This window comes from Scyliorhinus torazame, chromosome 2 (assembly GCF_047496885.1).
Source record: "Scyliorhinus torazame isolate Kashiwa2021f chromosome 2, sScyTor2.1, whole genome shotgun sequence".
Classification (NCBI taxonomy): Eukaryota; Metazoa; Chordata; class Chondrichthyes; order Carcharhiniformes; family Scyliorhinidae; genus Scyliorhinus; species Scyliorhinus torazame.
The window spans coordinates 205631826-205653655 of record NC_092708.1 but is presented as its reverse complement, the minus strand read 5'-3'; the positions used below and the strand labels follow the sequence as shown (position 1 = coordinate 205653655).

Here is a 21830-nt window from a genome sequence, read left to right as displayed (position 1 = left end):
CTGCTTGGAAAGACTGTTAATCTCTATTAACTGAACTGCAGTGAGAGCAAACTGCTTGACCTCTGGTCACAGCTTCATCTAGAACTCCACTGACGTGCTTTCCAAGCAAAATGCCTGGTACCATAGCTCCACCCAGTAACAACATAATTTTATCAAGTTGAAATCTAATTAACTCCGCAGGGGATCCCGTTAATCCAAACAAAACAAAATTAGCCTAAGCTTTGAACAATGGTTGAAATGCGTCCCTGGCTCACAAAATCTTAGTTGCTTTTCGAACCAGGATTCTTTTGAAACATGACTGCAGCAGTTAAACACACTCGAACCAAGGCTTTTAACCCTGGCTGCACCAAATACATCGAATATAATATATCTGAAATTCCTACATTCAGCAGTGTCCAATTTAAAAAAAATTATTCTTCTACTTTCCGATTTGAAGCTGGCACTTTCTCACCCCAGACTTCATGTTGATCATCTTTCCCTACCTCCTTTCTCCTCACATTAGTGCCAGCAATTTCTTTCCTCATCAGGGCACTATTACTCACTTCCCTTAACCCTCATTACCATCGATTCTCCCTCTTTTGCCATCCATTTCTCCCTATTATTCCATCCATTTTCTTCCCTTTCAGTGCCATCCATCTTACCTTTCAGGGCCATCCATTCTTCATTCCACTCTCCTTTTTGAGTGGCAGGTGAAATTCCACCTCTCTCATGCAGTCTTAACTCAAAAGACCAACCTGAACCGAATCAGATGGGTTCACAACTCAGTACACCTTGTATCCTTTTAACAGTTTATTGTACCACCAGTAACTTGCAAACATCAGTACCATCCAAAAACCGACAAACTCTAGTAGCCTGCTTCCTTCAAGTTAAATCAATACTTACAAACCTTAACTTCCGAACAGTATACACCCTGTTGATCCCTTAGAGTTCCCATGTGTGCGGATGATCAATCCCACTCGTGTTTAATCTTGCAAGTCTCTGTCCCTTATCGCACTCTTAGTGCAAAAATCATACCTGTGATAATTATTGCTGCAAACGTCTCATTTTTAATTGTACCTTCTTCCATCTTGCAACGGTCTCGTATCCTGGGTTCATGAACAGTCCATTAACATATGAGGTGTTTGGATGGGGAAGATTCTAGCTTATCAGCATTACTAAATTGGTCAATGACTTTGACTCCAATGAAACGGTTTTCAGGATTAGCATTTCGAAGGAATGTGGGTGCATACCCAAACACCCTGGAACCCAAAGATCGCCAGCTTCTGAGTACTATTTACAGTTCTACATTTTGACCACGGGAGTTCAATGGTTGAGACAAATCATTTAAATCTTGGATAAATGTGTGGTCTGATGGCTTCTACCACCTTCTGGCTAGTATATTCAGGAAGTCACTTCATTGTGTCTGTGTTTGCTTCAAAGTCTACTTTTTAAATCCAGTTCCAAGATCCTGTGGAATGCTGGGACGTGAAACCTGGCCAACTTCTGAAAATTGTCCATGACAATCGGTCCTTTTCTTTGCAGTACCATTTTTTCAGCTTCCATTGTTAGCTTCTATTTAATTGAATGCATTCCTGCTAAAAGACTGGCTACAGTGTGATGGCTACTACACTAAAATGGGCCTTCTCTAGTGCCACTCCCAGCAGAGTTATCACCCCTGTTTACTGTGTGCAAGAATCTGGGCTGGGTGACGGTTGGATAGTTCGTGCTTTTTGACAGCAAACATTGACAGAATAATGCACCAGTGGTTGGCTCCTATAGAGTTATCACAAGATTTCATTAAGAACGGTAAATGTTAAATTTGTGTAGTCCGTGTGACCTGTGAACACAAATGTCAGACCCATAATAATTTGTCCAATTCCTGCTCTGTTGGTCTCCACAGATCATGACCAGGCATTTACCGCACACTATCTATTATTCTGTGTTTTATTTAACCACACATAATCTGTGTCAGCATAAGTACTGTGATATTGGATGCGTTGTCCTTGGGATGCAATGTCAAACTGCTTCCTAACGATTGTTCAGGTGAGTATAGAAGATTACACGACAGTATTAGAAGATGAGCAGGGAGGTGCCCCTGTATCCTGACCAACATTCTTCCCTCAACCAACAACAGCAAAACATTTGATTAAGTGTTGTGGGATTTTGCTGTGGGCAAAGATTGCGGTGTTTTTCTACATTGTCATTTAACTTCACTGTGGTTCTTGTATGTTGGAAACACTTTCTGAGAAGGGCTTAAGCACTGTCGAAATGTAAATCTTCCTTTCCCTCCTCACTGCAGTATGGTTTTTATGATTGTTAACAGTACAGTGAAGCCTTCTGGATTCAGTCTGGAGAGAGCACTTTTGAGTTGTATAAGATCAGGTGAAGTACTAATAGGGCTAGGCTGGTGTTCACAATTTGAGACCATGAATTGAAAGCATTGTGTAGGTAGCACTTCAAAATATATTGGCTTAAATGCAATTTCCTATATTATACTGGTGCCAATATACCAATGCACTGAACATAATAGTTACTGCATGTATAATTGTATAACACAGGCAAGCCATTCAGCCTCTCTTACCAGTTCTGGTTCTTTGAATGATGTATTTTAACCCCATTATGCCTGCTCTTTTTCCCAAAACCCAGAATTTTTTTTTCCTTTTCAAGTAGTTCTCCAATTCTGTTTTGAATGTTATTTATTCTGCTCTCACCAGCCTTTGAGGTAGTGCATTTCATTCAATAACAATTTGTTTCACAAAACATCTCCCCTTGCTCCTTGTACCAAATACCTTAAAACAGTGTCCTCTGATTACTGACCCTCCTGCCAGTGAAAATAGTTTTTTCTTTACTGCGTCCAAATCTAGCACGGTAGCACAGTGGTTAGCAATGTTGCTTCACAGTGCCAGGGTCCCAGGTTCGATTACCGGCTTGGGTCACTGTCTGTGCGGAGTCTGCACTGTCTCCCCGTGTCTGTGTGGGTTTCCGCTCACAGTCCCGAAAGACATGCTGTTAGGTAATTTGGACATTCTGAATTCTCCCTCTGTGTATCCGAACAGGTGCCAGAATGTGGCGACTAGGGGCTTTTCACAGTAACTTCATTGCAGTGTTAATGTAAGCCTACTTGTGACAATAAAGATTATTAATTAAAATCCCTCCCAATTCCAACGCTCTCATTAAATCCCCTCTTAACCTTCTTTGCTCTAATTATGGATATTGTAATCGACAGGTATGAATGCTGCGGTGCGAGCAGTGGTGCGGATGGGGATCTATGTTGGAGCTGATGTTTATTTTGTGTATGAGGTTAGTGCCTTTTTTGTTCTAGTCATTTAATATTGATGATCTAATATCTATCTGACTGTATTTTCTTTCAATGAGGAGTCTGCGTGGTCTGGCCTTGCTCTCTCTATCTCTCTGGTTTGTCGAGAGGCATTTTATCTATCGAAGATGATTACAGGGCAATTCAAACCTGAGAGGAGAGTCACTCAGGAACCCTCTGGGAACTGTTAGGATACCCGACCAGACCTCAACGTACCGGACGAGAACCCCAAACAATTTTTTAATTTGTAAAACTGTGAGGAAAGGATACTTCACTCTAACAGTGATGACTCTGACCAATAGGTATCCTGTATGTTCAGACAAATTTTAATTTAAATACCGATTAAACTACATTAATATCAAAGAAATAGTTTTACAATTAACAGTTCTTAAATAAAAGAAAAAACTTGAACATACTATCTTCTTCTACCACTAATTCCAATTAATCAACCCAATACAGTTCAAATGCCACTTCTGAATAAAGTTAACAGAACAGGTTACTTGCTTATCCGCGTAGACCTTTGGAGAGAGATCCGTTCAAGAGCAGATCCAGTACACATCTGCTCAACCTAACAGCATTTGGCAAAACTGCTGTTCAACTTCGAATCCTATAATAGACTAAGAACAACAGACATACCTGGCTCCTCCCTTATCCCACTAAGTTCCATGACCTGCTTAACTGGGACTAAACACACTGCCTCAGAAATTATCTATACTCCAGGAAATCTCCAGCAATCAAAACATTATTCCATTTGCCCTTTATTTGCAACCAAGTAAGTAGTTGGAATGAATGATTACCTCCCCTTTTACAACACCCTAGTTACAGCTTTAGCAGACATACTGCCTGTATGTGTTTTAAACCAGGTTTTTTAATAACTTTACTGCCATAAATATGAACTATATTATGTACATATAATAATCATCTTTATTGTCACAAGTAGGCTTACATTAACACTGCAATGAAGTTACTGTGAAAAGCCCCCAGTCGCCACACTGCGGTGCCTGTTCGGGTACACCCAGGGTGAATTAAGAATATCCAATTCACCTAACAGCACGTCTTTCGGGACTTGTGGGAGGAAACTGGAGCACCCGGATGAAACCCACGCAGACACAGGGAGAACGTTCAGACTCCACACAGACAGTGGCCCAAGCCGGGAATCGCACCTGGGATCCTGGCGCTATGAAACAACAGTGCTAACCACTGTGCTACCCTGCCACCCAGTGCATAAATTTCTACATTCATCATAATACACCGTGAACAGTTCAGTTGGAAAAGATTTTCTGATCCTGATCAGTCTTTTTTTCAATTGCCATTCTTCTCATTAGGGTGAAGTTTCCGAGGTGCTCGTCAATCTCCAGCATCTTGGCCAAATGACCATTTTTCATTGTGAGCCTGGAACGCAATAGAACATAGAACATTACAGCGCAGTACAGGCCCTTCGGCCCTCGATGTTGCGCCGACCTGTGAAACCATTCTAAAGCCTGCCAACGTTTATCTACGAAATGCATAAACAACTAAGCCTGATTGCATCATTAAGCAAAGCTACACAAGATCTTCCAAGGTAGCGATCAAGAACTGCATCACAACTTTCCCTATATAATAGTGCCTACACTTAAACAAGCTTGTTGGCTGTGACATGCTTTAAGAGGTGTTCAGGGCATTAAAGCTGTAATAAAAAATCATGTTCTTCCTTATTCCTAATTTCCTAGTTTTCTTTTAGCTTGTATACCCTGCTGTTTGAACTTTAACAAATCAATATTCTTAATGCCTCCTTAGGTTTGAAAAAACCCTCAATTCAGTCAGCTTGACACCTTCCTGACAACAAATCCCTGATCTCTGGGAATCATCTTGGCATTTTGACCTTTCTCGCCTCGAGATCACCGTCACCCTTGATGGGATCACTGACCACTCCCATGTGAGTTGAGCCAATGCCGAATACAACACCAATGAAAGCCCCTTGCAAGCAATCCCTCTGCTAATGCTGGCAATTATTTGTAATTGCAGCTGAACTTTGGGTTGATTGTTTCAAACAGTTATCCATTATAACCCCCAGATCACTCTTTCTAAGAATATATGTGATAAATCGACATATCTCCCACATTTGATCCTTACACCCTTAACCAATTCTCCCGGGACAGCTCTTGGTGGAAACTAACACTCTTAAATTCCCAACTATCTAGCCCAAGGCTTCCCAAACTGTGGGATGCAACTCACAGTGGGTCCGTGAGATAAGTTTCTCGGGTCGCGAGCTCTGAGGCAACAAAGGTGGCTGTGGAGCTCTGACTAAATTTCAACAGCCGCAAGGCCCCTTCAAATCCTTGCAATTTTCTAATGGCGGCTTGACTAAATTGTTGCCTAAGGCCTGTTTCCTGCGCCAAATTGCCGATGAAAAGCTAGGTTTTTAAAAATCCCTTAAGTTCAAGCACTTTGCCGTTTCCCTCAGCCCTGACCTCAAACGTCTTTCCCCACTCGCTCCCCCACCCCCAATCCCCATCAAAGATTCCTCTCCGGCTCTCGCATCTCCCACTCCGAGGTTGCAAATATTTTCAAGCTTCAATGGGGCCAGAGTGGGGAAAAGTTGTGAAGGACTCCTTGGCCTTCAAAGTTCAAACATTTTTGCCATTAATTCATCTTGCCGCCTCAGCAGCTATTGATTTACTAAATCACACCTTCTCTAGCCCCAGTTAATGCCCTTGCCCCCACTGGAACAGTAACTTTCTGTGACTTTCATCGATGCTGGTAAATACGTCAATTCTGCTCCCTTAACACAAGGGTCACGGACTGGTTTACCCATTCAGGTGACTAGGTGACTTTAAAGCATCATTAGGCAATGCTCTCCATCAATAAAACAGCTCACCATTCAAAGCTCATCCAGGAATGCAAGTTCTCTCTACTACCAACTGTCATTTTAAACCACCCTTACCTCTGAAAGTAAATGTGAGGAGCTCATGGACTTTTAGGAAGCAAAGAGCAAGACCATCTGATCTGCTGCCTTTGCCATTTCCCTCTTGCCCATAGCCCTTGAGAACAAACTTGCCCAAAAGATTGTCCGCTGTCCTAGCCCTGAGCCCACATCTTTCTCTAGACTCCATCCCAACTCCTGCAATGACCTCTCCAACCTCATTTTCTCCATGCAAAGTACCTCCTGCTTCCTCTGTTTTATTTTGTTTGATGTGTTAAACTTTAGCTTCTGTTATTGGGCCAAACGTTAGCTGACCTTGTGACACTATATTCTCCTAAGGTGCATTTCCACTCCCCCCTCATCTCATCCCTACAAATCTGCTTTAATCACCTCCTCATATAAATACTCTTGGCTCCTCTGCACCTTCATATTACCACCCCATGTTCAACCTCCCTTTCCTCCAAAATTCTTGACCGTGTTGTCACTTCCCAAATCTCTGCTCGTTTCCGGAGGGATTTAAACCTGGGGCAGAATTCTTTTGGATGGCAAGCTGAAGAGTTGGCGGGGAATGAATCCCCAGATTTCCAGGCTGTCCATGGTAATGAGATTACCCTTGTTAAAGTCACAAATTACATTTTTTGTGACTGACGGTGATTCTCGTCCTTTTTGACCTACCTGCAAGCTTCAACGTAGTTGACCACACTGTCATCCTCCAATGTCTCTCTGCCATCATCAGGAGGATGGAACTGCCCTAGCTTGTTTTCGTTCTTAGCTTTCTAATCATAGACATGGAAAAGCCTAAAATAGCTTCACTTCCTACTCTTGTTCTCTTACCTCTGGAGCTCACTAAGAATCTATTCTTGCACCCCATCTATTTTTCACTTACCTGCCGATCTGAAAGCACAGTGCCAGGTTTCGCACATACCCCAACAACACTCGGCTTACCACTGCCACCTTGGACCATTTAACTCTCTGATTTGTTGCACAACGTGTCCGACATCCAATATTGGATAATCAGAAATTTCTTCCAACTGAATGTTGGGAGACTAAAGCCATTGTCTTTGGTTCCCACCACAAGCTCTTGTCCACTGTTTCCATCCTTGAGAGCTGTCGGAAGATGAGTCAAACTGTTTGCAACTTTGATCCGCTGTTTAACCACGGATTCAGTGTTCAGCCACTAAACTGCAGTATCACTTCGGACTTCTGTAACATTTCTTGACTCAGACTATCTCTCAGTTCAACTGTTGTTGAAACCCTCATCCATGGCTTTGTCACCTCTAGACTTGACTTCTAATTTTCTCCTGGTCAGCCTCCCAGCTGAAAACCCATATAAACTTGAACTCATCCAAATATTTGCTGCCCGTATCTGAACTCACTCCAAACCTCACTCACCCATCACCACTGCGCTTGTTGGCCATCAATGACCGTCCGATAATGCTCCAGTTTTAAAACCCTCATGCTTGTTTTCAAATCAGTTTGTGCCCTCACCTCCTGCACCCCGACAACTCTCCAAAATCTCTGCGCTCTTCCAATTTTGGCCTCTTCTCGTTGGTTTTAATCGCCACAATTATTGACGGTTATGCTATTAGCTATCTTGGCCATAAGCTCTGAAATTCCTTCCATAAGCCTCTTTTCCTATCTATTTTTAAGACGTGCGTTAAAATCAACCTCCTTAACTAAGACCATGGTGCAAGTTGTAAGAGTTATGGTCAAGGGCTGATTTTCCATTTTCACCGACAAACAAGACACATTCACATCACAATTCTCACAGATTCTGTAGAAATCCCAGAATCCCACAAAATAACAATAAATGGAGACTTCTTGGTTCAGTCATCGTGTAGCTGGGCTCTAGCTCATGGGTTGAATACAGGAACTGTCACTGCTCACTGGGAGTGACAACAACAACCTGTTGTCTATAAAGCACCTTAACGTAGCAAAATCTCCAATGGGCTTTGCATGGTGTTATCAAACAAAATTGACACTCGGCCACTTGAGTAGGTATTAGGGAGGGTAACCAAAGAACTAGATTTTACGGAGTTTCGTAAAGGCGAAGACAAAGACAGGTTTATGGAAGGAGTTCCAGAACGTAGGGCCTAAATAGTTAACTTCACAGCTGCTAATGGTGGCACAAAGAAAATCATAGAGTGGGTAGCACGGTAGTGCAGTGGTTAGCACAGTTGCTTCACAGCTCCAGGGTCCCAGGTTGGATTCCAGCTTGGGTCACTGCCTGTGTGGAGTGTGCATGATCTCCCCATGTGTGCGTGGGTTTCCTCCGGGTGCTCCGGTTTCCTCCCACAATCCAAAGATGTGCAGGTTAGGTGGATTGGCCATGCTAAATTGCCCTTAGTGTCCAAAAAATGTTGGGTAGGGTTGCTGGGTTACGGGGATGGAGTGGAGGTGTGGGCTTAGGGTGCTCTTTCCAAGGGCCAGTGCAGACTCGATGGGCAGAATGGCCTCATTCTGCACCGTAAATTCTATGGTTACAATACAGAAAGGGGACTGTCATGTCCATACCAGCTCGCCTCAAGAGCAACTCAACTCACCCCACTCCCCTGCATTTTCTCTGTAGCCCAACAAATCCTCTCAGACGCCACATGTTGGCTCCCAACCACTGGCTGCTGTTGCTATATTTACTCGCTATAAATATGGCAGTCAATGAGGTTGCCCTTCTTTTGTCTAGATATTGATATTATATTGCTTTCAGAGTCGCCAGGTATCAAATGATACCACCGCAAGGTTCAACCGGATATCGATCAAAGACCCAACAACCAGTTAGTTAACAAACAAGATTAGCTTCGATATGCAACATAAACACTACGAGCTAAATTACACCTAACAGTATGACAACCTGTACTTAACTTCAGGCACCCGGCTTAGGTCAGAGGAACTTTGCCTTTGTTCAAATCTGGATCTGCTGGGTCTGGAGAAGTAACTGCGGTTCAGCTAGGCTTATCCGTCTGGTAGCGAGCTTTGAACTTGGACTTGCCTCTGGTCGTGGTGCTGCAGCTGGAGATAGACGTTGCCGGAGCGCCAGGTCCAAAAGAGATCGAACACATCGCAGTGTCTCTCTTTATCCTTGGGGGATTTTGCGCTCTTTTGGGCGGTCCTTCGGTTTGGACCCAATAATTCGGCAGACTTCGATCACTGCCTTCGATCTGAGCCAATAAAGGGGCGGGTGCCTTGATGGCTGGGTGTGTCCTAAGCGGTCATTGACCTTCCTGAGTAAAGGGAGTGGCGGCGATGTGTCTGGAATTGTATCGGATACCTGAGTGTCAGTCCTTTGTCTTAGGGAGATGTGTCAATAGAATGCAAATGAAAATGAAAATCGCTTATTGTGCTGGGGGTTTCAATACTGCCTGGTTCTCTGCTTAGAAATATATATTTAGGCTCTGAGCTTGCCTGAATCTTGTATTGGCCATATTTCCCTTGAGTCTTTGCAAATGTTCATGTTTCTTTGTAAGTGGCCATCCCAGATGGCTACACTGCGTTAAGCTACCCTTTCTCCATATCGCCTTTGGTTAGAAAACATTAAAAAGTTATGGTGCAGAAAGCGGTCATTCAGCTCATCATGCCTGCGCCGGCCACAAAAAGAGAAAAACGAAACTTGCCACTTGTTTTAATCCAACCTTGCCGGTTACAGCACTGCAGATGCCGGTCTGGGTATCTTTTAAATGGGTTGAGTGTTTTCGCCTCAATCACCAACTTGGGCAGTGAACATCAGACCTCCACCATCCCCTGGGCGAAAAGGTTTTTCTTCATGTCCCCTCTAATCCTACTACCAATCACCTTAAATCTATGCCTCCTGATCAATGACCCTTCAGCTAGGTGAAACAAGTCTTTCCTATCTACCCTGTCCAGGCCCCTCATAATGTTGGACTGCAGTTTATCCAGTCCCATTTTGCTGGTCAATTTAAATCTGTGTCCTCTGGTTTCGATCCTTCCACCCGATCTGAACAGTCTCTCCCTATCCACTCTGTCCGGATACATCGTGATTTTGGAACACCTAACAAATCCCCTCTCAACCTTTCCTTTTCCCAAAGAAATGTCTGAGCTTCTCCAGTCTATCCTCATAACTGAATTCCTCATCCCTACAGACATTGTCGTAAAACTTTCCCGCACCCACTCTAAAGTTTTCACATTCTTCCTAAAGTGGGATGCCCAGAATTGGACACAATTCTTCAGTTGAGGCTGAACCAGAGTGGCAGATGCCCCCAATTGTAATGGGCATGTCTTCTTTCCTTTTGCAGGGTTACGAGGGATTGGTTGGTGGCTCAGAATTCTTGAAGTTGGCAGACTGGGACAGTGTTTCAAATATCATCCAGCTGGTAAGTTGTAAGCTTCTCTTTATTCTATTCCCCTTCAAGCTTTGCACAAATCAACCCTGACTTAGAAGCCAAGTCTTGTGCAGTTTCTGTGAGTGGCCTTTTGGTTTAACATTACTTTGTTTATTCATTGGTCACTTTTAACCTCTGCAATGGAAAGTATTTTAAAAATAAACTAGAAAGCACAGCTAGAAACGCTTTCCCGTGACATTTGAAACTCAGATTCAAAAATGAAGTGGCGTTTTGCCCCTAACATGCTTCTAACATGGCCGCCAGTCTTGGCAAGAAGGCCCTCCGAATACTCTGTCTTTCACCGGCAGTGGCGAAACATGAAATTTAGCCTTTACAAGAGTCACGTTCAATCCAGGGGCATTACGTGGTATGAGCATTGACGTCCTGCTGGGCTCCATTCTCGCACCTATCCGCAATCTCTCCGGTAAATTATTTATCTCCGCTTGACAACTCTTTGTCTCACCAGCCAGCCTCTGAGACCAGAAACTCACCATGTTGGAGGATTGCATGAGGTTCTAACCGTGATACTCAACATTAGATGTTTACAATGGGAGCCTGTGCCAAAGAAAGAAAATGGGGGGAAAAAACATAATCAAATTACTGCAGGCCATGTGGGCTATGTCTTAGACAAGTTTAGGGATTATGTCGAGAGAACAATCTGTACAGCATTCTCCAGTAATCGTGCAATTAATTAATCTGTCATCAGGTGGCACATCCTGTGATGGGCACAGTGTATATTGGGTGGCACGACCATAGATAGATGTTGGAGTATTCACGGTTAATGTTGTCTATCTCCTTACCAGCTGATGAATCTCCCTCAACTAAATGGTGAAGGGAGTTGGAGAAATGTCTGATCAAGGGTTGACACTGAACCTCACTCAGAACATAAATGATCAACTCTTTAACTGGCAAGATCTCCTTTTGAGTGCTCTGGTTTACGTCTGTATGCTCGCGCGTGAGTATGTGTGCGCGCGTGAGTACGCACAGGAGTATATGCAAGTGTGTATGTACATGCGTGCGTGTGCATGCACATGTGTATGTGTGCACGTTTGTGCATGCAGATATGTGGGTGCTTGCAGGTGGGTGTGTGTGCATAAGCATGTGTGTGCCCATGCATAGGCATGTGTACATGCAGCATGTGTGCACGCACACGTGTGGATGTGCGCAGGTGTGTGTGTGTGTGTGAGAAATGCACACTGGTGTGTATATTCATGTATGTGTGAAACCCGTGTGCATGTATATGTTTGTCCCCTTGTGTATTTCATCCTCTTTCTGTACATCTTATAATCTATCTCTGCCTCAGGCTGCCGTCATAACGAAATTGAGTCATTCTCTCTCGTAGTGAGGGGTTGCCATCTGTGGGGTAAGGCTTTCCCTTTCCTGGCATTGGTTGTTTTGTGCCATTGCAGAGTTGGTGGGGCAGGGCTGATGCTGCTTGTAAGATATGTCTAAATGTGGCTGCAATCCAACCTCACTCTGCTAGAACAGCTGGTAGGTTGAGGCTGGCTTTTTGAATGCATGCTTTCATTACCTGAGTGCAATTCGCTCCACAGTTCTTGATTTGGCAGCTCTATTCATCACAGGATGGCATCTAATGTCCTTCAGCAAAATATTACAAATAAGAAGTTAAAATAATTCAGACAGTTTCCGGAACCATGGATCACTGGTGACCTCGATTTCAGTGATGAGTTGTGGCCGCACACTAATTCAGCATATCAGCTGGAGAAATCCATTGTACCAGATGGGATGGTGAACAGATTGCTTTTGTTGCAGAGCGTGTGAAATAGTTACTGATTAAACAGCTGAGAGCCCGATCTGTGGGCATCTCCAGGACCAAAGAACAAAGAAAAGTACAGCACAGGAACAGGCCCTTTGGCCCTCCAAGCCCATGCCGACCATGCTGCCCAACTAAACTACAATCTTCTACACTTCCTGGGTCTGTATCCCTCTATTCCCATCCTATTCATGTATTTGTCAAGATGCCCCTTAAATGTCACTATCGTCCCTGCTTCCACCACCTCCTCTGGTAGTGAGTTCCAGGCACCCACTACTCTCTCTGTAAAAAAACTTGCCTCGTACATCTACTCTAAACCTTGCCCCTCGCACCTTAAACCTATGCCCCCTAGTAATTGACCCCTCTACTCTTGGGAAAAGCCTCTGACTATCCACTCTATCTATGCCCCTCATAATTTTGTAGACCTCTATCAGGTCGCCCCTCAACCTCTGTCGTTCCAGTGAGAACGAACTGGGATTATTCAACCGCTCCTCATAGCTAATGCCCTCCATACCAGGCAACATTCTGGTAAATCTCTTCTGCACCCTCTCTAAAGCCTCCACATACTTCTGGTAGTGTGGCGACCAGAATTGAACACTATACTCCAAGTGTGGCCGAACTAAGGTTCTATACAGCTGCAACATGACTTGCCAATTCTTGTACTCAATGCCCCGGCCAATGAAGGCAAGCATGCCGTATGCCTTCTTGACTATCTTCTCCACCTATGTTGCCCCTTTCAGTGACCTGTGGACCTGTACACCTAGATCTCACTGACTTTCAATACTCTTGAGGGTTCTACCATTCACTGTATATTCCCTACCTGCATTAGACCTTCCAAAATGCATTACCTCACATTTGTCCGGATTAAACTCCATCTGCCATCTCTCCGCCCAAGTCTCCAAACAATCTAAATCTTGCTGTATCCTCTGACAGTCCTCATCGCTATCCGCAATTCCACCAACCTTTGTGTTGTCTGCAAACTTACTAATCAAACCAGTTACATTTTCCTCCAAATCATTTATATATACTACAAACAGCAAAGGTCCCAGCACTGATCCCTGCGGAACACCACTAGTCACAGCCCTCCAATTAGAAAAGCATCCTTCCATTGCTACTCTCTGCCTCCTATGACCTAGCCAGTTCTGTATCCACCTTGCCAGCTCACCCCTGATCCCGTGTGACTTCACCTTTTGTACCAGTCTACCATAAGGGACCTTGTCAAAGGCCTTACTGAAGTCCATATAGACAACATCCACTGCCCTACCTGCATCAATCATCTTTGTGACCTCCTCGAAAAACTCTTATCAAGTTAGTGAGACACGACCACCCCTTCACAAAACCATGCTGCCTCTCACTAATACGTCCATTTGCTTCCCAATGGGAGTAGATCCTGTCTCGAAGAATTTTCTCCAGTAATTTCCCTACCACTGACGTAAGGCTCACCGGTCTGTAGTTCCCTGGATTATCCTTGCTACCCTTCTTAAACAGAGGAACAACATTGGCTATTCTCCAGTCCTCCAGGACATCACCTGAAGACAGTGAGGATCCAAAGATTTCTGTCAAGGCCTCCGCAATTTCCTCTCTAGCCTCCTTCAGTATTCTGGGGTAGATCCCATCAGGCCCTGGGGACTTATCTACCGTAATATTTTTCAAGACGCACAACACCTCGTCTTTTTGGATCTCAATGTGACCCAGGCTATCTACACACCCTTCTCCAGACTCAACATCTACCAATTCCTTCTCTTTGGTGACCAAGTTGACATTGTGTTTTTAAATAGAATGTGGATGGACATCTAATCCCTGTCTCTGTAAGAATGCTGCTTTGCACTAGAAATGCTTTGAAGTCACTGCTGGCATCCATTTAAAGGAACTATATGGGACTGCACGGCATGTATTGTCCAGTGTGAAACGGCCTAGAAGGTGCCTGGTGCCAAAATGGAGAAGCTGTTGAGTATATCTGTGAAATATGGCACTTCATGGATAGCAAATTAAACTTACTGCTGCTCGGTCAAAAATGACCTGCCCGTACCTTCAAAACTCACCTTTGTTTAAGAGTGGAAAGACATTGGGCGGGATTCTCCGCCTGCGTTTGCCGTGCGACCGGAGAATCCCGCCCGAGGTCAATGGAGTTCTCCGTTGTACGTGGCTCGCCCGTGGCGTTCTTGCGGTGGGTGGGGCAGGAGAATCCAGTCCATTGTCCTAATGTAAACCATTGGTGCAAATAAAAGAGTGAACTTCTGAGGCTTTGGTTAAATAATGGAATCTGGGCGGTGGGGGGGGGCGGAGTGGGAACGCAGCTGTTGTTATTGATCTGATACAAAGCCGCGGCCGTCATCGTCACCAAGGCAGGGAAGGAAGAGGAGAGAGAAAGGGCATACACAGAAAATGAGAAGGGGAAGAATTTGCAGCTAGAAGGAGGGATGGATTAAGGGAGAGAGAAGAAAAGGGAAAAAGGACAGAGTTTGAGAACATGGAATGGCAGATCATACGTTATCTATATGATAAGTTCTCAAATATTTAATGTAAAACTTATAAATATTTAGTATGTATTCAAGATCTCTGTTCATAGAAGAGAAAAAGATGAATAAAATTGAAAGATAGACGCAGAAATGCTTTAATGTGGATTGAGAAAATTAGAAGTTAGAGTATCCCAAACAAGCTTTCCAATCAATTGATGAACATCCCATATCAGCTGCTCAGATTCCTGAATTTGGAGATACAGGTGACCTGGGATGATCCACGGTAATTTCAGGTAATATTGTCCATAAGTTGGAGCGAGAGCAGCTTGTTGCACCTCTTTTTTTGCAAGAATCTCATCGGCTTCCGATGCACCTTCTACAAATGAATGGCCAAGTCTCAGACTTTAATATGGGCAGGTATAGCCCACTGTTGTCATGGGAATCTTTCTTTTGCCTGCTGGGCAGGGTGGAACGATCATTGGCAGTGCCCGATGCAAGAGTTTCCGCACTCGTGAAGGTCGCCAGGCAGCAGCCTACAACCTGGTGAAGCATGGCATCAACAACCTGTGCGTGATTGGGGGAGATGGCAGTCTAACTGGGGCCAACATCTTCCGCACAGAGTGGAGTGACCTGCTGGCCAGTCTTGTTGAAGAGGGTAAGTGCCTTAACGTATTGACCTACACCTCCCACAAGCACTTATGAAATATATATGGGAATGAAGATGCAATAAAGGCACACAGTTAATATTTTATCTGACTTTCTTGGCAATTTGAGGGAGTCCAATTATCTGCATTAATGTCTTGTCAATAGTGTCACCGTCGGTGTAGTTCTATTGGGGAGTGCGGAGAAGTTAGAGCCTCAAAACATTCCATAATTTACTCAAAACAGGCCATTCAGCATGGTGTTTCTGCTTTACACAAGCCTGGGCTGGTTTAGCACACTGGGCTAAATCACTGACTTTTAAAGCAGACCCAGGCAGGCCAGTAGCCTGGTTCAATTTGGTTCAATTCCCGTACCAGCCTCCCCGAACAGGCGCCGGAATGTGGCGACTAGGGGCTTTTCACAGTAACTTCATTTGAAGCCTACTTGTGACAATAAGTGATTTTCATTTCATTTCTCCTATCCCACTTCATTTCACTCTTCTCATCCTCACCTATTTCTTTCACGCTCATGTACTGTCCAGCCACTTCGAAAATGCTATTCACCTCAACCAGTCCACTGGTCGCAATTTCCAAATTCTCACCATTCTGATTAAAGAGATTCAAAAACATGTCTATAAAAGTATGTCTGAATGACCTGTCAATATAATCCCTTAGGATAGTAGGTAGATCTCATAGGCATGGACTTTGTAACCCACAGGGTCTGTGGTGTGTTCTGTTAATCTAAACTAGGGCCAAAGTTAAAATACTAGGATATTGGGGATTGAATTCCTGCTCCTGATCATTATCAAGTTATCTTGCACAGAAACAGACCCTTTTCCGCATTACCTCTATGCCGACAAGGTGAGCAACCTATTGTAATTCTCACTTTCCCTGCATTCTCCTCATGCCATTTGAATATTCCTCTTTCACATGCAAGTGTTTTCAGTTTATTTTCTAACAATTTGAAGACTCTTGCTTCCACTCGGGTTTGTGGTCGAGAATATCACACGTTGGGTGAGGACCGGTTTAGGCTCGGGAGTGAAGGCCTGCTGGCACTCTTTTTTTTATGCTTACAAATGAAATATCAGCACTTGTACAGCCTCTCTCCCTCATAGAGTCATAAAATCCCTACAGTGCAGAAGGAGGCCATTCGGCCCATCGAATCTGCACTGATCCTCTGAAAGACTACTCGACCCAAACTCACTCCCCCGCCCGCCCTATCTCAATAACCCCTTAACCTACACACCTTTTTTTTAATACTGAGGGCAAATTTAGTATAGCCAATCCACCTAACCTGCACATCTTTGGACTGTGAGAGGAAACTGGAACACCCTGAGGAAACTCATGCAGACAAGGGGAGAACGTGCAAACCCCACACCAACAGTGATCCAAGGTGGGAATTGAACCCTGGTCCTGTGAGGCAGCAGTGCTAACCGCTGTGCCTCCCTCCTCTTATCTTTCTGGATTGTGTCAATACGAGATGACATACCGTGAATGCTGCCTGTTTGCGGCAACAGTGAGGAAACCCAAAACCCAGAATGAGCTGCCTTATTTTGGAGGGACATAGTCAATGGACAGTGGCATAGTCAAAGGGAGTGTTGCAGTTATAGTCAAAGGATAGCTGTCTGAGAACAGCTGCATGGTGGTAAGGCTGCCTCAAAGAGTGGGAGCAGATGTACTGATGACACTTCTTTCCAAAGACATTTTAAAAAATGGGCGGGATTCTCCGTCGCCAGCCCCGTTTTCCAGCGCAGCGAGCCTCCGACGGCAGCGGGATTCTCCGTTCCCCCAATAGGGTTTCCCATTGTGGCCACCTCCACGGCATCAGGAAACCCGTGGGCGTGGGTGCGCTGCTGGCGAAGCAGAGGATCCCGCTGACGGAGAATCCTGCAGAATGTTTCTGTGGATAGGATATTGTGCAAGTGAAGTCCTGTTAATATCGGCGAGCACCATAAACTCTTTCCAGCAGGGTAAGCACTACTCACAGCGTAACCGTGTGGAGTTCCTGGCTATTCAACTATTGTTTTGTTTTTCTATATATTTCCTGACCTTTTTTTCTTGAATATCGATTCCTTGCTGGGTGCAGTCTTCCCTTGGGTATCCCCTTCAAATGATACATGGGTCTTGACTGACAATTCGAGCACAGGATTCTTCCCAACTTAGCTCAATCCTGCATCGACATAGACACCACACACACATTATTTACCCTTCTGGCTCAGAACAGCAGGGGGTTTTCCCTGTTGACTAAAGATATTAAATAATCTTGCACTGTGAGTAATCCTTCTTACACTGTTGAATAATCAGAAACCCCACAGAGTTACCGAGTTGGTAACTGAAAAAATGGTAATTGCAAATAGTTATGCAATCATGTGCCTTTGGATAAACATTTAAAAAGAAAATCCTGGTATATTTCCTATTTGTCCTTCAGGTAAAATCACAGAAGAAGTTTCCCAGCAGTTTTCCCACTTGAACATTGTTGGGATGGTGGGATCGATTGACAATGACTTCTGTGGGACAGACATGACTATTGGTACAGACTCAGCCTTGCACAGGATTATGGAAGTGATTGATGCCATAACGACCACGGCACAGAGGTATGTCTAACCGTGAATAGACTTGATCGTAGTCAGCAGTCAGAGACTTTAGAGCCATACTCGTACAATCATATTGCTAAGAGCAAAGCCTCACAATGATCAGCAATTGAATGGATGTCAGCTTGGACTATAGGAGAACCCTTTATTCCTCTTCAGATAGTGTTGAAGGATCTTATCAAAACATTGTTTTGAAAAAAATATGTTTTTATTAACAATTTTTCAACAATATTTTCCACCTTACAAACAAACCCCCCCGCCCGTAACAAAGAAAAGAAAGAGAACTCGCGTGGCAAGACATGAACATGTTCTATGGCAAGTCAATACGATACAGAACTTTGTACATTGAATTCATCCCATACATGTCAGTTTCAGGATCATTCATGTGTTTTCTTGCTCAGATGCCCCCCGGTTGCTGCTGTCCGATCTTCATCTAACGCTCCGCGAGATGGTCTAGGAACGGTTGCCACCGCCTGTAGAACCCCTGCGCAGACCCTCTCAAGGCAAACTTTATCCTTTCCAACTTGATAAATCCAGCCATATCATTTATCCAGGCGTCCACACTGGGGGGCTTTGCTTCCTTCCACATTAGCAAGATCCTTCGCCAGGCTACTAGGGACGCAAAGGTCAGAATACCGGCCTCTTTCGCCTCCTGCACTCCCGGCTCGTCCACTACTCCAAATAGTGCTAGCCCCCAGCTTGGCTTGACCTGGACTTTCACCACCTTAGATACTGTTCCCGCAACTCTCCTCCAGAACCCCTCCAGTGCCGGGCATGACCAAAACATATGGACATGGTTCGCTGGACTTCCTGAGCACCTCCCACATCTGTCCTCCATCCCAAAGAACCTACTCAGCCTCGCCCCCGTCATATGCGCTCTATGAACCACCTTAAATTGTATCAGGCTAAGCCTGGCACACGAGGAAGAGGAATTAACCCTACTTAGGGCATCAGCCCATAGTCCCTCCTCAATCTCCTCCTCCAACTCCTCCTCCTATTTACCCTTCAGCTCCTCTACCAAAGCCTCCCCCTCTTTCATCTCCTGGTATATCGCCGACACCTTGCCCTTTCCGACCCACACGCCCGAGATCACCCTATCTTGAATCCCCTGTGCCGGGAGTAGCGAAAATTCCCTCACCTGCCGCCTCGCAAACGCCCTCACTTGCATGTACCTGAAAGCGTTTCCGGGGGGTAGCCCAAACTTCTCCTCCAGCGCCCCTAAGCTCGCAAACGTCCCATCAATGAACAGGTCCCCCATTCTTCTAATCCCTGCTCGATGCCAGTTCTGAAACCCCCCGTCCATCCTTCCTGGGGCAAACCGATGGTTGTCTCTGATCGGGGACCACACCGAGGTTCCCGTCGCACCCCTGTGTCGTCTCCACTGCCCCCAGATCTTTAGCGTTGCCGCCACCACCGGGCCCGTGGTGTACCTTGTCGGCGAGAGCGGCAGCGATGCCGTCACCAGCGCCCCCAGGCTCGTTCCTTTGCAGGACACCATCTCCAACCTCTTCCACGCCGCCCCCTCTCCCTCCATCCCCCACTTATGAATCATTGCCACGTTGGCTGCCCAATAGTAACCACCCAAATTCGGCAGCGCCAACCCTCCTCTATCACTGCTACGCTCCAGGAACTCCCTCCTTACAAATCCCATGATGCTCCTGCTTACCCTCTTAAAGAAGGCCTTAGTAATCACAATTGGGAGGCATTGGAATACAAAAAGAAACCTCGGGAGGACCACCATTTTAACCGACTGTACCCTACCCGCCAGCGAGAGTGGCAACATGTCCCACCTTTTAAAATCCTCCTCCATCTGTTCCACCAGCCGCGTCAAATTAAGTTTGTGCAGTGCCCTCCAGCTCCTAGCTACCTGAATCCCCAAGTATCGAAAGCTCCTTTCCGCCCTCCTCAACGGTAGGTCGTCTATCCCTCTTGTCTGGTCCCCCGGCTGGATCACAAAGAGCTCACTCTTTCCCACATTGAGCTTATAGCCCGAAAAGTCTCCAAACTCCCGTAGGATATGCATTACCTCAATCATCCCCTCCACTGGATCCGTCACATACAGCAACAGGTCGTCTGCGTACAGCGACACTTGATGTTCCTCTCCCCCTCGAACCACCCCCTTCCATTTCCCCAACTCCCTTAACGCCATGGCCAACGGTTCAATTGCTAAAGCGAACAGCAGAGGGGACAGGGGGCACCCCTGCCTCGTCCCTCGGTACAGCCGGAAATACTCCGACCTCCGCCGGTTCGTGACCACACTCGCCACCGTGGCTTTATACAGGAGCTTAACCCAACTAATAAACCCTCCCCGAACCCAAACCTCCTCAACACTTCCCAGAGATACTCCCACTCTACCCGATCAAAGGCCTTCTCCGCGTCCATGGCTGTCACTATCTCCGCTTCTCCCTCCACCGATGGCATCATTATCACTTTTAGGACCCTTCGCACGTTAGTGTTTAACTGCCTACCCTTTACGAATCCCGTCTGGTCCTCGTGAATCACCCCCGGGACACAGTGCTCAATCCTCATGGCCATCAGTTTTGCCAGCAACTTCGCATCTACGTTAAGGAGCGAGATCGGTCTATACGGCCCCCCTCCCTTGCTTCATTGAAGGTCCTTACCAGCAACGGGGCTAACAGGTCTATGTACTTCCTATAAAACTCCACTGGGAACCCATCCGGCCCCGGGGCCTTCCCTGCCTGCATGCTCCCCAGTCCTTTGACCAGCTCCTCCACCCCAATTGGCGCCCCCAAACCAGCCACCTCCTGCTCCTCCACCCTTGGGAACCTCAATTGGTCCAAGAATCACCGTATCTCCTCTTTTCCCCCTGGGGGCTGGGACCTATACAGCTCCTCGTAAAAGGCCTTAAAAGCCTCATTCACTTTCTCCGCACCGTAGTTCCCCTGCCATCTTTGATTCCGCCTATTTCCCTCGCTGCCATCCTCTTACGGAGCTGATGTGCCAGCATCCGACTCGCCTTCTCCCCATATTCATATATCGCCCCCTGTGCCTCCCTCCGCTGTGCCTCTGCCTTCCCTGTGGTCAACAGGTCGAACTCCGTCTGGAAACTTCGTCTCTCCCTGAGTAGTCCCTTATCTGGAGCCTCTGCATAGCTCCTGTCCACTCTTAGAATCTCCCCCACTAACCTCTCCCTTTCCCTGCCCTCTCTCTTCACCCTATGAGCCCTGATGGAGATTAGCTCTCCCCTGACCACTGCCTTCAGCGCCTCCCATACTAATCCCACCTGCACCTCCCCGTTGTCATTGGCCTCCAGATACCTTTCGATACACCCCCGCACCCTCCCGCACACTTCCTCGTCTGCCAGCAGTCCCACATCCAACCTCCACAACGGGCGTTGGTCCCTCTCCTCCCCCAGCTCTAGCCCCACCCAATGCGGTGCATGGTCTGAAACGGCTATGGCCGAATACTCCGTTCCCTCCACTTTCGGGATCAATGCCCTGGCCAGAACAAAAAAATCTATCCGGGAGTAGGCCTTATGGACGTGGGAGAAAAAAGAAAATTCTCTGGCCAAAGGCCTGGCAAATCTCCACTGATCTACTCCCCCCATCTGGTCCATAAACCCCCTAAACACCTTGGCCGCAGCCGGCTTCTTCCCTGTCCTAGCCATCTCCTATCTTAGGCCAGAGTCATGCTCGCGCCTCCCGCACCCTCCAGTCCCCGAGGCGGGGAACCCCCGTCCTGACCACCTCTTCCATTTTCAGTTCCCCCTCGGACAGTGCAGCAGCAACCCTAAAATCCCCCCCCTTCCCTCCCTCATTCCCCATCACCATCATCTCGTCTACAGAAAAGAAAAAAGGGAAATTTTAGGAATTT

The 21830-nt window shown here is 45.9% G+C and overlaps 1 protein-coding gene across 1 annotated transcript in view; it reads left to right on the top strand.

The window, feature by feature from the left end:
• Positions 1 to 21830, top strand: part of LOC140395356 (ATP-dependent 6-phosphofructokinase, liver type-like) — a 98176-nt gene that overhangs the window by 19167 nt on the left and 57179 nt on the right. The window contains exons 2-5 of the mRNA XM_072483008.1: positions 3206 to 3279; positions 10445 to 10522; positions 15230 to 15419; positions 17834 to 17999. Of these exons, the coding sequence (XP_072339109.1) occupies positions 3206 to 3279; positions 10445 to 10522; positions 15230 to 15419; positions 17834 to 17999 (508 nt within the window). The remainder of the gene's footprint in view (positions 1 to 3205; positions 3280 to 10444; positions 10523 to 15229; positions 15420 to 17833; positions 18000 to 21830) is intronic.